Source organism: Halichoerus grypus, chromosome 4 (assembly GCF_964656455.1).
Source record: "Halichoerus grypus chromosome 4, mHalGry1.hap1.1, whole genome shotgun sequence".
In the NCBI taxonomy this organism is placed as follows: domain Eukaryota; kingdom Metazoa; phylum Chordata; class Mammalia; order Carnivora; family Phocidae; genus Halichoerus; species Halichoerus grypus.
Window position 1 is genome coordinate 155,483,047 of NC_135715.1, and position 18,764 is coordinate 155,501,810.

An 18,764-nucleotide genomic window follows, 5' to 3' on the forward strand; every position below is an offset into this window, starting at 1 on the left:
TGGTATATTTATACAGACAGAGATGCTGTTCCATACCCAGTTAACAATTATATGAAACTTATTTTCCCCAAACAACACCCCCAATATAATATCTTTTTGATTCAAAAGCAGGACAATGTTGTGACTTCAGTTGTTTTTTCTTTTAAAGCAAATTTTGCTTTTATTTATTTTTAAGATTTATTTATTTATGAGAGCACGCACCATGCGCACACCCACACCCACACACATGAGCTGGGAGAGGGGTCGAGGGGGAGGGAGAGGAAGAGGGCAAGAATCCAGCAGACCCTGCACTGAGCACGGAGCCCAGTGTGGGGCTTGATCTCACCACTCATGAGATCACGCATGACCTGAGCTGAAAGCAAGAGTGCAGCACTCAACTGACTGAGCCACCCAGCGGCCCCTTAAAGCAAATTTTGCTTTTAAAGATTAGGGCTTCTATAGAATAACATATCAAATGAATAAAATTTCAAAGGAGACATTCTTCAGGGTAAGTAGAGAAGAATGTACTGGGGTTTTAATAACAGTTATTGTGGAGAGCTATATGCAACACATATTGGTTTAAACAGCTTCACTCTTCGGATGAATATAAATCCTGAATTTGAAATGAACAAGCACCGTATTTACTGTTTAATCCTCTCCATTATTTTGCCTTATTTTTTGACAAGACAACATCTTTCTCCACACAATTTTCTTACTTCCTCCACCCAACATTCTTGAATCTAGAAATGCTTTAAAATCTGGTTCCCAAATGAAAACTGAATTTTTATAGACTCAGCATTCCAAGTTTAACACTGTTTGTTCTTTTGTGGATTCTCTAGAGAGGATTATTATTTGGTGCTCTTTGGGACTTTTGCAAAATACAGACCTCTAACAGTGATAATACATGTTCAGGATAGTCTGCATGGAAGGACACAGAATTTAAATATATAACAGAGGTGCATCTCAAAGAGTTTTGCTATATTCCTTTTTACACACATACACAAAAATAGATAAAAACAGACAATGAAAGGTGGGTGCTCCTCTCAGTTATTACTGCTATTGAAATAAATCTAATTTATCTGACTCCTATAGAAATGAAAACTAAAAGACATTTTTAAAAAACAGAGTTGTATTAGATATATAGGTCTGATTTATTTACCAAGTGGTTAAACAATCTTAATACTATTTCCCTGTGAAATGTTCAGATACAATCCAATTACATTTAATGTTATCACTAGCCCTTGAAATTCTGATTAGCCAAGGACCTTCAGGTGTCAATAGCTCCAAAAGTTAATTATATTCCAACTTATTTAATTTTATAGATTCTTCCCGTTTCCCTAAATAATCAACTCTTCAGTCAGCTGAAATAGTACGTAAAAAGCACTTAGCACAGGATTAGGTCTTTAGTAAGTGCTCAGTATTAGGTATTATCATTATCAAGCAAATATCTCTGGGGAATGGAAGAACACACTAGGCAAGTAAATAAGATACTTATCTGATACTTCAAAATGATCACCTTAAGCCTATTTACCGAAACCTCTCAGTATAAGATTACCAAAAGGCACTGACAAAATAAGCCAAGAATGAAAAATGTTACTATTTCTTTCTTAGTAAAGTTGCTACTGTAACTTTCTGCTAATATTTCAACATTTTTACAAACAATGTAAGGGAGTTCTGGCTCATTTACACCATTTTTTACCTCTTTCTCTCCTGAAGTTTGAATTTGTTACCTTGAAAAACAATCACTAAAAGGTTTGGAATCTTAAACGCAGAAATATTCATCAATGTTCTATTATTATTGAAATATGACTGGACCCAAAAGAAAGAGTACATTTGCTGAAAAGTAAGAAGGTACTTAGCCTCCAATGAATATCATGGTTGTAGATATCCTGCCAGGTGGAACAAATGTATATAACCTGCCGATCGAAACAATAAAGACAGAACTACCATTATGTGGGACATGATCAATTACATTCACAAGTGCTTGGAAAAAGCAAAGTATTTTTTCTGAAAGAGAAAAAATAGCAATAGCAAAACCAGAAAAAATCTGATTATTCTTCAGGCTGAAGTTAACTGATACAGCTGGGCGAAGTAAAAGTGGGCTTCCAAACTTTCAGAAACCTCCCATCTGTGTCAATGTCTAATTGTATTCTCACATTATGACATCAACACAGACTCTCTGGGTGCGACCGACTTGTTAAACAATTTAAAAAACTGGCTGTCATCCTGTACTTGTGAAAACGCACTTAAAAATCTGTTTCAGTGGCCAACTAATGCACATATTTATCATTTATCTAGATTCTATCATTTCTCGTCTGGATTGATTTAGATTATGAAAGCAGAGTACCAAGGACTTAATTTTCATTCCCCAAAGAAAAGCTTTGTAGTCTTTTCTCCAAATCAATAAAGTAATTACATTTAAGGTTAGTTCCTGAAAAAGTTCGTCTAAGTATGATTTACTTGGTTAAAAATATGAGAACCATGTGACACAGCTTTTCTTTTTTGCCTTAATTACTAGAAAGCTTTGAATTTAATTCAGGGCCCAAATATAAGGATGAGCTTGTCTGAAATACCAGAAGTAACTACTTCTTTAATTTCCCCTAGGTGGTCTTATCAGATTTTTACTTATATTCAAATTGCACTCACCTCAAATCCTTATAGAACAATTCAGAAAATATATGCTAAAGAAGTCCATATATATATATCAGGATCATTTGTTGAGCAGTAAAGAAACATGTTCATCAGAGTTTTAATTTGTGGAATAATTTTCATAAATATTACATACACAAAATTTAAGAATAACCAGTCTTCACACGTAGTAGTTAATTCTATTTTAAAAATTCATGTGTCTGCCATTTGTTCTTTAAGTACTAGGACATCAATTACTTTTTCAGTAGTAAACTAACAACTAATTAAAATAGTCATGTAACACGGAACTGAACATTTCTACTGAGGGTTTACCTGTCTAATCCTAATCTGCTAAAACCTCCAGGAAGACTGGCCCAGTGATGGAAGGCCCATGGTAACATGAACTAGGAAATAACACAAATCATGACTGTCTTCATACTGGGGCAGGCTGATGTCCTTGGTTTCTGGGAGATAAGCCCCTCAGAAAAGGTGAGGCTGGATGAGCCTGCAGTATACTCCCAGCCCGACTTCCATGGGATTTGTCTACTAACCAGGACATTCCAGGAATAGCATCCACTATATCTTGAATGTCCCAATCAGCCCAGGACCAGAAATGTATCCATATCATTGAAGCTAGTCCCCCACACAGCAGGGACTAAGAATTTGGTACACCTGAACCCATCACTACCAACAACCCACTGCTGCACATTTCATTAACCTGCAATAACAAAAACCCTGCAATTTTATGGGAATAAATATTTTGGACTTCATTTACTCATGGTAGGGTTTTGCTCCATTTGCCAAAAGCTGATTAAAAATTAAGTAAAAGTCATTAGGGTTTTTGGTTGTTTACTACAGTCTCCAATATGCCATCATTCTAACATTACTAGGAGAAGGAAGTGATTATTCATATTTAATTTAGCTAATTAATGATTTAAGTAAAAATTTTTCAATACTATAAAAGTTTTCTAGCTATAATTGTTAAAAAGATGCATGGATAAATAAATCAACTGATTAATAGAGATCACTTGTGAGAAAAGTATTTTCCTTACATTATGATGATCCCGTTATCAATGGAAAATGAGTCGGAAGGTAACCCAGCAATATTCCAGGTTCGAATTGTCACAGCTTCTCCCAGGATACCCATAAGAGAATAATCATCAGAGCAGGGAATGTCTTTGCTTTTGCACAAATTTGTCCACTCCTTGATTTGGTTCTTTAAGACATACAGAGAGATACAAAAATGAAGCTGGAGATCACCAAATGAATACTTCGTAAATTCCTCAATTACACTTTATTCCTTGAGTCAACAAACCATTGTTGAAACTGCACCTCAAAACCAATTTATCAGATTTTTTCAAATTATAATTTAGAAGGTCCACTATGCATTCAAATGAAAATGAACGATATCCAATGTTAATTTTAGATACACCACTTAATAGTGAAGTTGAAGTCAGAATTTTGCATCCGAAAAAAACAATTGCCAATTTTTATTCTAAAGCTGCACTTGACAAAGTAGCTGGAGACCATCATTATTCTATACATTTTCTTTAAATTACAAATATCTGGCAAGCCTTAATACAGTATTATGGAATAAAAGTAAATCTACTTTAAACTGGTAGGGGACACAGAAAAACAAGTTTTTCTGTCTCTTGCATGCCCGGTAGGGAAGGGACCATGGCAGGACTATCAGGCGCCAAGGATCAGGACATATACTGGAGTTTGGGACATCCCACCTGGGGCACAGTGTGCTAGGCTGCTCAGAAATCAGAAAGGTACTTCCAGTCCAGGTTCACACTCAGGAAGTCAGAAGTCAAGGTCCAATTTGAGGCTACATATCAATAAGTTCAGAAACAGTGAAAGACATGACCAGAGGAAATAGAGGTGAGGAAGAGACATGGGGAGGAGACCCAGACACACAAGGTGTCAGTATCCGCCGACAGGCAGAGGAGAATGCTATGGGCACAGTGGGCACCACCATCTGCCTTGGGCTCCTGCTGAGCAGCCTCCACCAACATTCTCTTAGGTTTGCCATGAAAGGCCACAATGGGTGAGGGGCAGTTGATGCCTTTCAGGACCTTGATCATTTATTTTGTAGAAGGTCCCACAGTTGCGTCTCTATGATGTTCCCCCATGATTCAATTCAAGTTATGCACCTTTGCAGGAATATCATAGAAATGATGTCGTGTTCATTGCATCCCTTCATGGTACATGGTACGTACGGGATTTCCAATTGTTCATTTACCGATGACACTGATTTTTACCACTCGATTAAGGTGCTGCCTGCCGGGCTTCTATCTCATAATTGTAGGATCTCGGATATAATTAAAGCTTCTTTGGAAGGTGGGACACAACATAAGACACTCAGATGAAAAGCAGAACTTCTTGTTAGTTGTATTGCCAAATGAGGGAAAGCTGCCTCTCAGGGGGCTGCGCCCAGATACAGGGTAACAGCACAGGTGAAACCGTAACAGGTGGTTATGTACGCAAGCAGAACGCGGGAGGGTTGGCTAGGCTGCACAGGCTTCCCGGGGATGGGGTCGTGTGAGGAATTCCACAGGTGCGGCAGAGGAGGGGCTGCCCCCCCCGCCCCTCTCGCCAGCGTTAGGTTGCTGAGGGCCTCTGTAAGTTGAGTGTCTATTATAACCTGGAGTATTAGAGCCTGAGAAGGGAAATGGTTGGGGTGAGGGCTGAGCAAACTACCCCAAAGAGGAATTCAGAGTTTTTAATCAGGATTCAAAACTGAATGAAGGCAGCTCTTGTGAAATACTGTACTACAGCTTCGGCATTGCCTTGCCCCCTTCCCTCTGTAATGAAGAGGCATTTTGTGGGGAGGTACTTGTAACTGTAAGGATCTAGCTTTGTCAGGCACTCATTTTTAAAATGTATTAATTTATGTCATTATAGATTTATTTTCTATTTTTTCGTCTCTTTCTTAAAAATATAATGGACATATAACATGATAGTAGTCACAACATGATGATTCACTCTTTGTATATATTGTGAACCCATCATAGTAAGTCTAGTTAACATCCATCACCATATTTACAAAAATGTTTTTCTTATGAAACCTTTTAAGATCTTAGTAACTTTCAAATATACAATACAGTATTATTAACTATAGTCATCATGCTATGCATTACATCCCAGGACTTATTTTATACCTAGAAATCTGTACCTTTTGAACCCTTTCACGCATTTTGCTCACATCTTTTATTCGATTTTATCATATTTGTGGATTAGAAATTTAAGTGGCCCAATTATATGTCTAAAAGGTACAGCAGCAGACAGTAACTGAAACGAACATGAGATGCTCTGAACAAGCATCTCTAAATACAAGCCTTGGCTAGTAGTCAGCTGGTGCAATAGATGGTAGAAATGAAAAAGTGACCATTAGGAGTGTCACCTTGGTGAAAATATCCACCACCAACAACACAGTTCTGACTTTGACTGTTGGCAGGGAAATTGAGAAAGTTCAAATTAATTCAACTCTAGGGCTTACGTGTCCTCACAGCACTGTAGGATTCTGTTTCAGAGATTGGCATGGGCACGGCAATTAAAGTACCCTGGGCCCAGTTATGCTAGAAGAATTGGAGTTTTCTATGTCTTATTTATGAAGAGTGCCAGAAGTTCTACAAAGGGGTTGATGAATAATTAACAGCTACTCAGATTTAAGCTTGGAAGGAGGGGATCCAGTTATTTATCGAGGGCTCTTGGTATTCCCGAGACTTTGATGCTCGAAAAGAACCAAGATTGTTGGAAGGCTTTTTTATCTTAGTTGGGTTTCCCAGAAGCAGACTCTGAGATGAAGATTTATTAAGGAAGGGATGCTAGGGGGAGCAGTGCAAGGACTGGGAAGAAGCCAACACAAGGTGAGGGATCGGCCAAAGTTCTACAGCGGGTGGCTTATCCTCCACAGGGAGGATAAGTTAGTTCTTAGAGCTGTTCCAACCAGAGGGAAGGGAGGCCGACTCTCATGCTCCCACCTCTGTCAGTCATTCATCCAGGCACGCCCTAGTGGGAGATAAATCCCCAGGCAATTCCAGCTCTCCAAACACTGGGCAAAGTGGATTCTAAGAACCCAAGGGAAGTCTGCCAACAAAGAGCCACAGGTGCTGGTTTTGGACATGAAAGTGCAGGAAGCCAGGCAGGCATCTGGGCAGACACTGAACTTGCTGCTATAACCTTATGCTTACAACTGAATGGGAAAATTTTGATGGGGTGTAACCCAACAGCTGCCCTGACCCGAGAGAGGGGGCTGGTCAGAGGGGGACATAGAGAACACATTCACAGGAAGGAACAGCAACCTTAGAGACTCAAGAAAAGTAAGAGCCTAGGTAGCTATAGTGAAGCAAGGCAGGGGTAAAATTGCCTTCAAGCCTTCACAGAGATGAACTGGGATGGGATGACACGGCTGTTTGAATCAGGGGTGAGGACAGAGGATGTGAGTTCGTAGGAGCTCGGAGTTTTGGCTGTATCTGTGTCTAGCTTGAGTGTCACTGTGCTTCTGCCAGGAAACTCCAAGCTCTCAGTTCTGGACCTCAGGGCTCTGGAAGTGGTTGTTTGTGCAGTCAGCAAGATCCAGGGCCTCGGAACACGTGTGTCAGAGAGGGCAGGGTGGGGAGGCAGGGGACTTTCAGCATGGCTCTGGGATGCTAAGCAGGAGCCAGTGCAGGTGCCCAAGGGTGTGTTGGGAACCAGCAGGAAGGGGAAGGTGGCCGCCGCTACCCCCTCCATTGTTCCAAGTTGATTTAGGAGAGTAGAAAGGGTGCTAAATGAGGATTCAAGGGACTACAAGTCTCATTCCTGCTGTGTCAGTAACCAGCTATGTGGCTCTAAGCAATTCCCTTCATCTTTATAAGCCTCAGTCTCTGAAACCATAGAGCAAACAAACCTATTACCAGATAGTTTCATGCTAAACATTAACTGTTTGAGCTACAAGATGTTAATGCCTTAGCAGCAAACAGTTATTCAAAGATACAAATGAACAAAGTGAGGAAGAATATGAAGGTCATGTACCAGGACAAGGGCAACCAGATCCCAAAGAGACAGAAAGACCATATATATGAAGATTTTAAATCGGTTTGGTTGAAAATAAACAAACTAAAACCATGGCCTCCAAGAATCAACCCTACTTAACAGAAAGCTCCCAAATTAAGTAAGGCTCAGCTGAGACCAGGTAAAAGCAAATGTTATGTAAAAAAAGAAAAACAAAAAGTGAGTTATCATTTATTCTTTTTCTACTTGCTTGACACCAGAAGCTATTGCCAAATGTTTTAAAATTTCTCTCTTCTACTTATTCTCATTACCCTCCTTTTCTTTTTCTTTCAGTACTTTTAATTTTTCTAAGTCTCTCCTCCTGCTTTGACAGGGCCATGTTCTGGGTCGGATTCCAGTTCAATTTTTCAAAAGAGAGCTGAACAATATGGGGTCTCATTCAGGAATGGACTGAAAGGAGGGAAGGAAAAAGCAGGAAGAAGAAATAGAAATGGGAACTGGGTCACAAAGAATGAGGCAGAATCCATCAAAGGGGTGGTAATTCGAAGCAGGACACTTGGCATTTGTTTTCTAAGAAAAGAAGCCACTTACAGATTCAGTTCTAGGCCAGCTTGCCTTTTCCTCCCCTGAAGTTTTAGTGTCCGAAGTGATTTTTGAAATGATTCATTATTGAGACTCATAGAGAGTAGTTGATTACACACACAAACACACACACCAAAAAAAAGATGTAAAAAAAAAAATCCTGATATCTTTATACTTGTTTAGGAACTGAAATTCTGTCATTAAGGGCCTACCATTTCATGTTACCTTTTAAAGTCAGTGTTTTTGTTTCTAAAACAATTTGATTTTAGAAGAATATTTGATATGGCATCTTATGGCTATCAAGCCAATTTACAGAATAACTAAAATACACAACTAGATAGAAATCACTTGGAAACATTTGTTCTTCATACTTACCAAAAAAACAAAAAGCAAGCCAACAAAATCCCCTAAGATTAGTCAGTACTGGCTAAAATGGGAGGGTCAGGATGAGACCTTAGAAATCGACTAGTATTCTTTACCTGTCGATAGCTCGATGTAAAGGCACCTAGGTAAGCAACAACTCCTGAGGAAATGAGGATGTCACCTGTCAGGTTGATGTACAACTGCCCCAACTCCAAAGCTGTAAGGCTCCAGCGTGTTTTCTCACCCCCAAGGCCTCCAATCAGCTGCTCGGCTCGTTCTAGCTTTTTGCTGCACAAGTCAACCTCAAAAATAAAAGTCAGCTCTTATCAACATCCACAGGTAGAAAATAAGTGAAAATTTCTGCAAGATTTTGGCCTCCGAGATAAGTTCATTTTTTAATTACGAACTTTCATCTGGAATTTTTTTTAACTCTCTAAAAAACTGTGAGCTATCTCACTATGAAGACTGGCAAGTCCATGACATTTGAGAATTGTGTTCATAATAAAGTATGTGCAGTAAGTATGTATAATGAAGTATACACAATTTATGATATTTTTAGAGGATATTCATCACATAACGCAAGAATAGCTCTATTTAAGGGAATGATCTACAGTAGGAGACACTGAAATTTGCTTATGTAATAAAGGACATTCTCTTGCAAATATAAATGTTTTCCCTCAAATTTAAATACTCGAAATGCATTTTATTTCAAATGTTCTATCAAAATCTTCCCCTCATTTAACTTATGGTTGACTTAGCGATAATTTTAAAGGTTAAATGTTTAAAAGTTGTAATAATTTATGATTACTTGCAAAGCACAATTTTCAAGTTGTTAAATTGTGTCAACCTACTCACACACTTGCAATTAACCTTCAATTAGGACATCAATCAATAGCTGAGAGCCTACTTTGTGCAGAAGACTGTCAACCAAATTTGATTATGCGTAATTAAGCAATGTGATTAAAAAAAGAAAAAGGATAATTATGAAGGTGGAAAACTTGGGGAAAAGCCATTTCAACCCATGCAATGGCAATATTCCAGTAGAATTCCTGAATTATTGTAGTTTAATTTTAAGTGACTTAGCCTCGTTATTCTTGAATAAAGACAAGAGTAAGCAAAGGTTAGCTTAAGGTTCAAAATGAAATGACTGACATGAAGAGAGAAAGTAAACAATTGATAAAAGCAGAGGCATTTAAATTACTGTGGAATAAGAATTTGGCTTATACTTTTTCCTAATGCTATTAATATTTATATTAAATAAATGCTTTTAGACCAAAAGATATAAAATACTAAATTGGTTTATCTAAAGATAGGCTTGAAAAAGCAACAGTATGTAATTGGGGATATTTTTGATACTTCCTAAATTTAAATATTTTGTCCTTTAATTTTCCCTCTTTTAATATCTTCTGTCTTCCTGGCTTCTCTCTTCATTCTTTTTTCAGTAATGTTTATAATATATTGAATCATGTATTGGACTACAGTAAAGTTGCCATCAGAAATTACTAAATAAAAATATTTTAACTAAAATTTTGCCTCTAAAAGCAGATTTTGAGTACACATATAAGCATATATTCATTTTACATGATCATGATTTCCAACATTTTATCACAAAAAATAAAAAATTTCAAACATACAATGAAGTTGGCAAATGTTTACAGTAAACCACACACCCACCTATTACATTGTTTAAACTAAAACTGACCACTCGGACATCATGCCCTGTAGTAAGTAATATTTCTAAAGATGAGCATTTGTATAAATACAGAATTTGTATAAATTTGTATAAATACAGAATTTGTGGTCATATCCTATGGGAAAAAAGTCTGGGAAAGAGCACAGCTATTAAAGTCAGATTTTAGCCTTCAGGCTTAGAAGCTGGGTTGACCATAGGCAAGTTACTTAACCTTCCTATGCTTTAGTTTCTACAAAATGATACAAAAAGATGACCTCCCTCAGAAGGCTGTTTTGAGAATAAATGAGATAATACATACTGTTCCCAGAACAACCGTGACTCGAGAATAAATGAGATAATACATATTGTTCTCAGAACAACCGTGACTCGCAGAGTAAGCACTCAATAAATATTGACTTTATAAAATATTTTGACTTTTTTTCCCCCAGAACATAATTAGACTTGAGCAGTTACTTATTATAAACAGTATCACCTTTTTTAGTCTTAAAATAATTTTCAGGGGACACAGTATGTTTCTGGGTATTGAGTTCTTATCTCCGCTCTGCCATTACCTCTTACACAACCTAATATTTTGGTTCTCCATTTCCTTACCTATGAAGTGAAGAATTATTTAAATAATCTAGCTCAATATTCTGGTAATCTAAGGTAGAGATGATTGACTTCTTTTGGGGGGAAAGGGCCGCAAAACTAAAAATTTGGGATTTTGTGGATCGAGAGGCAAAACTGATGCTATTAGGCAGGTATTTATACAACCATTTACTATATAATCATTAAAAAAATGTCAAAACTATTTATTATTATTATTATATATTAGCTTGTGGGCCATACAAAAATGGGCAATGCTGGATTTGGCCTGTGGGCCATCGTTTGCCAATCCCCAACCAGGAAGAAAACAGGAGATGTAGCTATTACTTGCTGGCGCAAGCATCATTCTTACTAAAGTAATTAGACTTCGCCCGTATTTGTCTACAGTGTCACATACCTGGTTTTCCAAATCAGCCTTCTTCTGCTTATTCAGCTCAAGGGTGTCCTGAAGCTTGGCCAGCTTGGCCTGAACTTCGCGCAGGGCGGCCTGCTTCTTACGAAGACCATCCATAGCAATTTTAAGCTCCCCTTCGGCAGCAGCCAGTTTTATCTTTTTAGGAGCTACTATTTTTGCCACTCTGCAAAAAGTAAAATCAGAAAATTAGAGATACCTTTTATACTGTAGTACACTTTCTACACTGAATTTGTTTTTCTATGCTTACTATAACTCAAAACACATCTTGAGGCAAAACCTCTGCTGGTTTCCATATTCCATATTTCATTGAGCTATCACACTTGACCCCAGCACATAAGAAATGATTCAAATAGATATCAAATATGAATAACATTTTCAAATAAGTAATTTTTTTACCTAATATAAAGTATTAGATTATTGACAGTATGAATATTGGTGGTTTTCAAAAGGAAAATAGTCTATTCATGTAAAATATTGCAGTGTTTATGAAAACTAGTCTATTTCATTAAAGCTTAATTCTTAGGAGGTGAGGTGTTTCATCTATGTCATTTTGGTTTTTAAAAATTTTCAGAATACATCTTTAATTAAAACCAGCCATCTCATAAATACGTATGTCGGTAATAGAAGGGACTATATAAGAAAAAGAATGGATCTAAATTATCTTCTATCTGGAAAACGGGGTCAGTGATGTTAGCTTTCTAAACAAATGATAAAATATTAAATTAAAATTTATCATTAACACGTCATGGTCCAAAACATATACAGTGTATAACTATATATACAATGATTCAAATTGTGTGTGAATTTGAAAGACATCCTGTAATAGTCGTTTTTTGAAGAACAACCAGTAATTTTTGCTGTTTTGTACACAATATAAGTGGTTCTCATACAATCACCAGAAAAGACTCCTTGTCTTACAAAGAATATATATTATACTAGTGGTTTTCAAAATGTGGTCCAAGACATGCTTCATCCCCTTCGGGGAGTCCATAACATCTTCTCTTGTCTAACTAAACATCTGTGTGAGGCTGTATTTTCTTCATATATTTCAACTGAAACAACATATTGCAAAAGATTGAATGAAGATGCAGATTTGAGAGTCCAGCTATCTTCTACTGGCCACATATTGAAGAGATTTGCAAAAATATAAAACACCACTACTGTTTTCCTAATTTTTTTTGTGAAAAATGTGAATTAAAAAAATAAGTTATTTATGTAACATGTAATGTCTTTATGAATTAATACTGTTTTAAAATTTCTCTATTTCAACTTCTAATATGGTAGATAAACAAGTTTTTCATGGGATGCCTAGATGGCTCAGTCAGTTAAGCGTCTGCTTCAGCTCAGGTCATGATCTCAGGGTCCTGGGATCGAGTCCCACATCAGGCTCCTCGAGCTCAGTGGGGAGCCTGCTGCTCCCCTTGTTTGTGTTCTCTCTCTCGACAAATAAATTAGATCTTTAATAAAAAAAATGTTTTTTGCATCTTCAAGAATTTTTAAGAGTATAAAGGGTTCCTGAGTCCAAAAAATGTTTAAGCATCACTGTATTATACTAAATAATTGTTATGGTCTTGCCTCTAGGAAATATGTACCCACATAGCAGATACTAGACATGATTTTCCAGGAGCCTCTCACCTGTATAGCTTTTAAGTTTTATAGTGTCTAAATGACCAAACAGGAAAATAAAACACAGGGTTTTGTTGTTGTTGTTGTTGTTGTTGTTAGTACTTACTTATCATACGAATCCATTGCTATGACCCATTTGCACAGACCTTCGGCTGCAGTGGAAGCATTTCTAATCTTTTCTGGAACAAAATCTGGATTTGGAATATAATTTTTTCTTATGATATTCATATATGCTGCAGGAATGTTGTCCTTGTCATATTCATGAAGTGACTGTAGAAATCGAATGTCACCAAGAAGTCTCTTAGCTGGACCCCAGAAATCTTCTATTTTTTTTCCTGAACCGGTTGGGTCAGGGATTTTGTCAGCTTTGATGCCTTTCAAGATGCATATAGCTTCCATAACAAGCTTGACACCAGCAGGAGGACTCTTCATGGATTTTACCACTGTAATGTCCTTGAAATAACAACATGCTAATTATTAAAAAAGAACTGTTTATGCGTTACTTGTAACTGGCTCTTATTTTCAAACTAAATCATAAGATAGTCACTCTGTTCATTGGGTAGAAATGGTAACAGTGATAGAATTCTGTCAAAAAACCATTGAGAAGTTTGTCCAAAAAGGAAAGTTAGAAACAAAAAAGAATAATGGAAATATACCCTAATGTGAGATTACTTATGACATAAAGTCTACTTCAAGAACACATAAGGGAAATTTGGCTGTTGCAAAATAAGAGTGTTGTAGCTTCTTGAAAATTATGGAAGTAATAGATGCAACCATTAGAAAAATACAGAGAAATTATACATACTAAGATCTCCTATAATCCCATAATATCTAGTTAACTACTGCAAATGTTTTTTATTTATACTTCTTCTATATATTTTTCTATGTATATATGCTATAAACTAGTGAATATGCTACATTTTGACCAATGGAATTATAGTCTACATAACATACATGCTGTTTTAAAACTTTTCGTATTTCAATAGTAAGATATAATGAACATCCTTACATGCTATGAAACACCTACATCATTTTAATGGCTGCATGACCTTCTCATGTATAGACATGAGCCATAATTCTCATGCCCTATCTATATTTTTCCTCTATTTTTTTTTACTATTACAATTGCCATGTTGAATTAAGAACTTCGTATCCTTTATTTTTAAAGCTTTTGACACCTATTGACAATCTACTCTCCAGAAAGTATCTAAGGGTTCCTGTTTTACTACATATACCCTCAGCAGCAAGGGCAAGCATTCTGATAAGCCAAAGAAATCCTTTATTAATCTGTTTTTTTAAAAATACAAGTGAGGTAGGATACATTTTCATATGTTTATTGACTATTTGTATTTCCTCTTTTGTGAATTACTTCTTTGTATCATTTACTATCTTATCTTACAGCTATTTTTGTCTTATTGATTTGTAAGAGCTTTTTACATAGAGGCATATTAATCTTTTGTTTGCCATCTAGGTCAAATATTTCCCCCGAGTGTTTCTACACTTCTGTCTGTGATGTTTATATCAAACAAAATGTGTTGGTTTTAGGTACTAAAATTTATAACTTAAAAAAAACTAATTATCAGTTATGAAAAAAAGAGTATCCAGAGCATATATATTACAGTTTTGCTTAGCTTTTTTTTCCTGATTTCTCTCACATCTAAGAAATCCAAGGTCCTGATCCACTCCAAGATATAAACAGGATCTGCATTTTCTACTATTTCATAGTAGTGTAATTATTTATATTTAAATTTTAATCACTCTGAAGTCTATATTGGAGTAGGTGTGAAGAAAGAACTTAATAGTCTCTCCTCACCCAAAAGTTTAGCACAATTCTCAACACTATGTTTAAAAATTCACCTTTATCTTTCTTAATTGAACTATTCCCCTCTGATGTCTAAATTTTTAATACCACATTTCATCCAATCTAAGACATGCTATTATAAAGTATAACATTGTAGGCCATATTATTATCACAAAAATTTAAAAAACCCAACACAAACATTAACGCGATATGTTATCACATCCACTGTAAGGTGTATGCCAATTATGAAAGTGTCTAAATATGAAAAAGGTGCACCTTAGAAATAAAATACACACTTAGGTCTTATGCCTCTGTCCACCATTGTACTGCAAAGTTGTTGTGCAAAGTTCCTGAAATAACAGAGGTTTTAGGGTAGGTTCTAAAATTCGGCAGCTTCCTCCTTTTCCAAAATTCTTAGTCATGCACATGCACTTCTTTTTTCAGGTCAGTTAGGAAATTCTTTTGCTAATTTGAAAATGATTTCGATTGCATTAAATGTGGAGACTAATTTGGAGAGACAGACTTGATCGTAGCCCCCAGTGGTGAACACTTTCTTGAGCTGCCAGGCTGTGTGTCCCAGCAAGGGTGTGGCTGTGCTCTCACCTGCGCAGTGAGAGTATCCAGGGCAGACAGTGCTGACTCCAAGATGGGCAGGGCCTCTGCCAGGTCCGCGTCACATTCGTCTTTGATGGCTTTGGCGGCCATAGCTTGTTCATTTGCTATTGTTTCATCAGCTTTCACTACTTTTTCAGTTTTGGCAACTTCTACAGACTCCGTCTCGATGATTGCCATCATTTCATCCACCTCTTTGCTAGCAACTTTTAACTGAGGATGTAGCGCCTCCAACTCAATTTGCATTGTGGCTACTTGAGATGCGGCAGAATCCAGTTTGTCCAAACCCACTTCATACCTCTTTTTCATTTTCACGACTTCGCTGGAAGCAAATAGATAAAATGAGGTTAGGCATCAGGTTCTATATCCTTCAAGGAAAAATGGAAATATTCTTGAGCTTTTCAGGCTTTTTCCAGGCATAACTAAAGGAGTGGTATAAAAGATTTTCACATAACAGTTTGCCAAAAATTATTAACTTTAGAACACTGGGTTATAAACAATTAAGAGCCAAAAGTATGCCTTGTTTGTTCTTGTATTTCCAGAGCCTAGCACAATATCCAGGCATATAACAGAATTTCAAAAGTTATTTTTAAATTTATTATATACTAGGTATAGGCAAGGAGTGCTCTTTATCAAAATGAATGGTGGACCCCTAAAATTAGTCTCTTTGGGAAATTCATTCCTACAACACTACGGTTCCTTAAAACCTTTTTATAATCACATCTTTAAAACAAACTTCAGTGCCCAAAATATATTATTTTGAATGTTGCCAAAGGTGGCAAATGATTTTAGGAAGTATTCAATATCTTGAAATAATTTTTTATTAAGACAAAAATGACAAATAGGATAATAATAAAACTCAATACTTTTTGTGTGCCGGATGAGTACAAAGTAGTAATAATTGATTAGGAAGATAATAATATTTTAATGTGTTTTAAACATTTTATCTGCATTCATATATGTTCTCTGGATAATTATACATTATATGTAGAGAAAACTCTATAATTCATTTCATTTAAAATATTTGATACACCATAATGTTTTAAAGTAAGAGGTGACACATTTTAGAAATCATCTTCAAAAAGGAGGTTGGAGTAGGTAAAAAAACCGGCCGGAAAACTGTCTAAAGGCAGAAGCATACCCTTCAGCTGAGGGCTTAACTGGCTCAAACTGGAATAGGTAACCGGGAAAACATTAAAAAGACTGCCACAGGAGAAAAAAAAAAAACAACACAACCTTTAGAAGTGAGGGTATGCTATGTTTTATCACACATTGATTCCCTCTGAGTCAGCAAAATGCTTGACTTAATGGGGGGACTAGATACATGATACCATATTATCTATGAATGTGGTTTTAGCCAAAATTTTGTCGAATAAGAACAGAAACAAGAACAGGAAAGCTTCCATATTGTGGTTCATCCCATGTGATGATTTGCTAGCTAAACTACTGGTGTCCTAGCAGGTGACCTGCTAACTTGCCTCTAGGGTACCAGAGTACCTGGCTATAAAGAGACCTGAAGGCTTTAGCTATTAAGGGAAGAGTAACCACAGGATGGGGATCCTAGTTGAGGTAAAGGAGAATTTTTTTAAAAAGATTTTTAAATTTATTTTTTATTAGAGAGAGAGGCGGGATGGAGCAGAGGGAGAGAATCCCAAGCGGACTCCCAGCTGAGCACAGAATCCTATGCGGGTCTTGATCCCATGACCCCGAAATCATGACCTGAGCTGAAACCAAGAGTTGGACACTTAACCAACTGAGCCCCCCAGGTGCCCCATAAAGGAGAATTTTTTTTAAAAAAGAGGAAGATTTGAAAGGAAAATAAGAATACCTAAAAATGCCTAGAAAATTATTACTTTCAATCTTCCTATAATGTTGTACTTCATTTTCATAATATTTCTTTCAGTTAGGATGGCCTTAAACATTTTGAGTATACAGAGACATAAGTGATATCTAAAATTATTAAGAACCTCCAAAAAGTTTTAATATCCTTAGATGGGAAAATATGGGGGAAAAAAAAAGACAAGATTCCATTAAGTTAAAGATCATAAGATCTACATGGAAAGATAATTATTTTAACAGCCAAAGCAATTATAAAATTCAGTCAAGTAATGTAGCTACACAAAAGTAATTTTCCTACGACTAGGAAAATGAAAGGGGCTGACTTTCATGAGTTTTTACAACCAGTGGAGTTCAAAGGCTGGAGTTTTAGAGGCCGGAGCTGTTGCTGGTTGGAGCCCTGAGGACGCTGCAGTTCTCTTGTGTAGGATGGCACAGGGGTTGCAGATTTCACTAGGTAGATGCAAAAAGTAGTAATGATATGACTCAAACACAGGAGTATGGATCATGGTACCTAGGAAAGCTCTGATGCCCCAGCTGCAGAAGGTATTACAATAGTCACTGTAAATATGGATGAGGAGTGTCCTACCAGGATATAGGTAGCATCCTGGACAATATGGGAAAGGATGCTTCAAAATGCTTGATATAGTGGGTTAGCACAGGAAGATTTAGAATTAACTATAGTTAATATGCAAACATTAAACTTTGCATCAATATTTTTTGTCATGAAATCTGTGCATGTTGGTGTTTTAAGTATATATTTTAAATATTTAAAAGAATTCAGTCTGTTAGATTCACAGATCAACCTTACAGTCCAATATAAATTATGTAATTGAGCAAGAGCTAGATTTCTGTTTTAAAGTAAAAATAGCTCACAAAGTTTATAGGTAATATTAAACATTTAAAAGAACTTAAGGCTCACCCTCTGTATTAGTTTAACTTACTAATTTTTTAAAATTATTTAAGTACGTAGGAAAGTTTGATTTGTTAAATCAGACCTCAAAAGGGAAATAAAAACCTCTAAAAATTATAAACGCAATGAAAAAAATTATAAATGTGAAGTAAAAAATTTGTTTAAATAACTTCTTGAATGTGACCAAACATTAGCTGAAGAACCCCTTAAAAGGTAGATCATTAAAATTTTTAAATATCTAATTTTATAGCTTAATATAATGTTTTTACATTTTATAATACATTGGGTATTTTTTAGAACCAAAGAAGCTTTTGAATAAACTTTTTTTGCATCTAAAAGTCACCCTCAGCAGACTGAAGGAAGTTAAGATGGTAGAGTAGTAGGAAACCCTAGGCTTGCCTCCTCCCTGGAACACGGCTAGATAAGAATCAAATCATTCTGAATACCCAAGAAATCAATCTGAGGACTGACAGAACAAAATGCACAACTAGAGGGACAGAAGAGGCCACTGCACATTGTGGAAGGTAAGAGGTGTGGAGACATGACTTAGGGGAGAAACGGATCATGGGTGCTGTAGAGGGGAGGGAGCCCTGGTCACAGAGAGAGGAGGGGGAGAGAGAGAGAAAGAGAAGTGCACAGGGGATTGCACAGGGAAAACAATTCCCCAAAGCCATTGACTAGGAAAATGAAAGGGGCTGACTTTCATGAGTTTTTACAACCAGTGGAGTTCAAA

The 18,764-nt window shown here is 36.5% G+C and overlaps 1 protein-coding gene across 1 annotated transcript in view; it reads right to left on the reverse strand.

Moving 5' to 3' along the window:
* Positions 1–18,764, reverse strand: part of DNAH7 (dynein axonemal heavy chain 7) — a 261,052-nt gene that overhangs the window by 82,143 nt on the left and 160,145 nt on the right. Inside the window, exons 43-47 of the mRNA XM_078071131.1 lie at positions 15,274–15,604; positions 12,976–13,322; positions 11,226–11,406; positions 8,667–8,852; positions 3,660–3,823 (exon numbers count right to left, since the gene is read on the reverse strand). Of these exons, the coding sequence (XP_077927257.1) occupies positions 3,660–3,823; positions 8,667–8,852; positions 11,226–11,406; positions 12,976–13,322; positions 15,274–15,604 (1,209 nt within the window). The remainder of the gene's footprint in view (positions 1–3,659; positions 3,824–8,666; positions 8,853–11,225; positions 11,407–12,975; positions 13,323–15,273; positions 15,605–18,764) is intronic.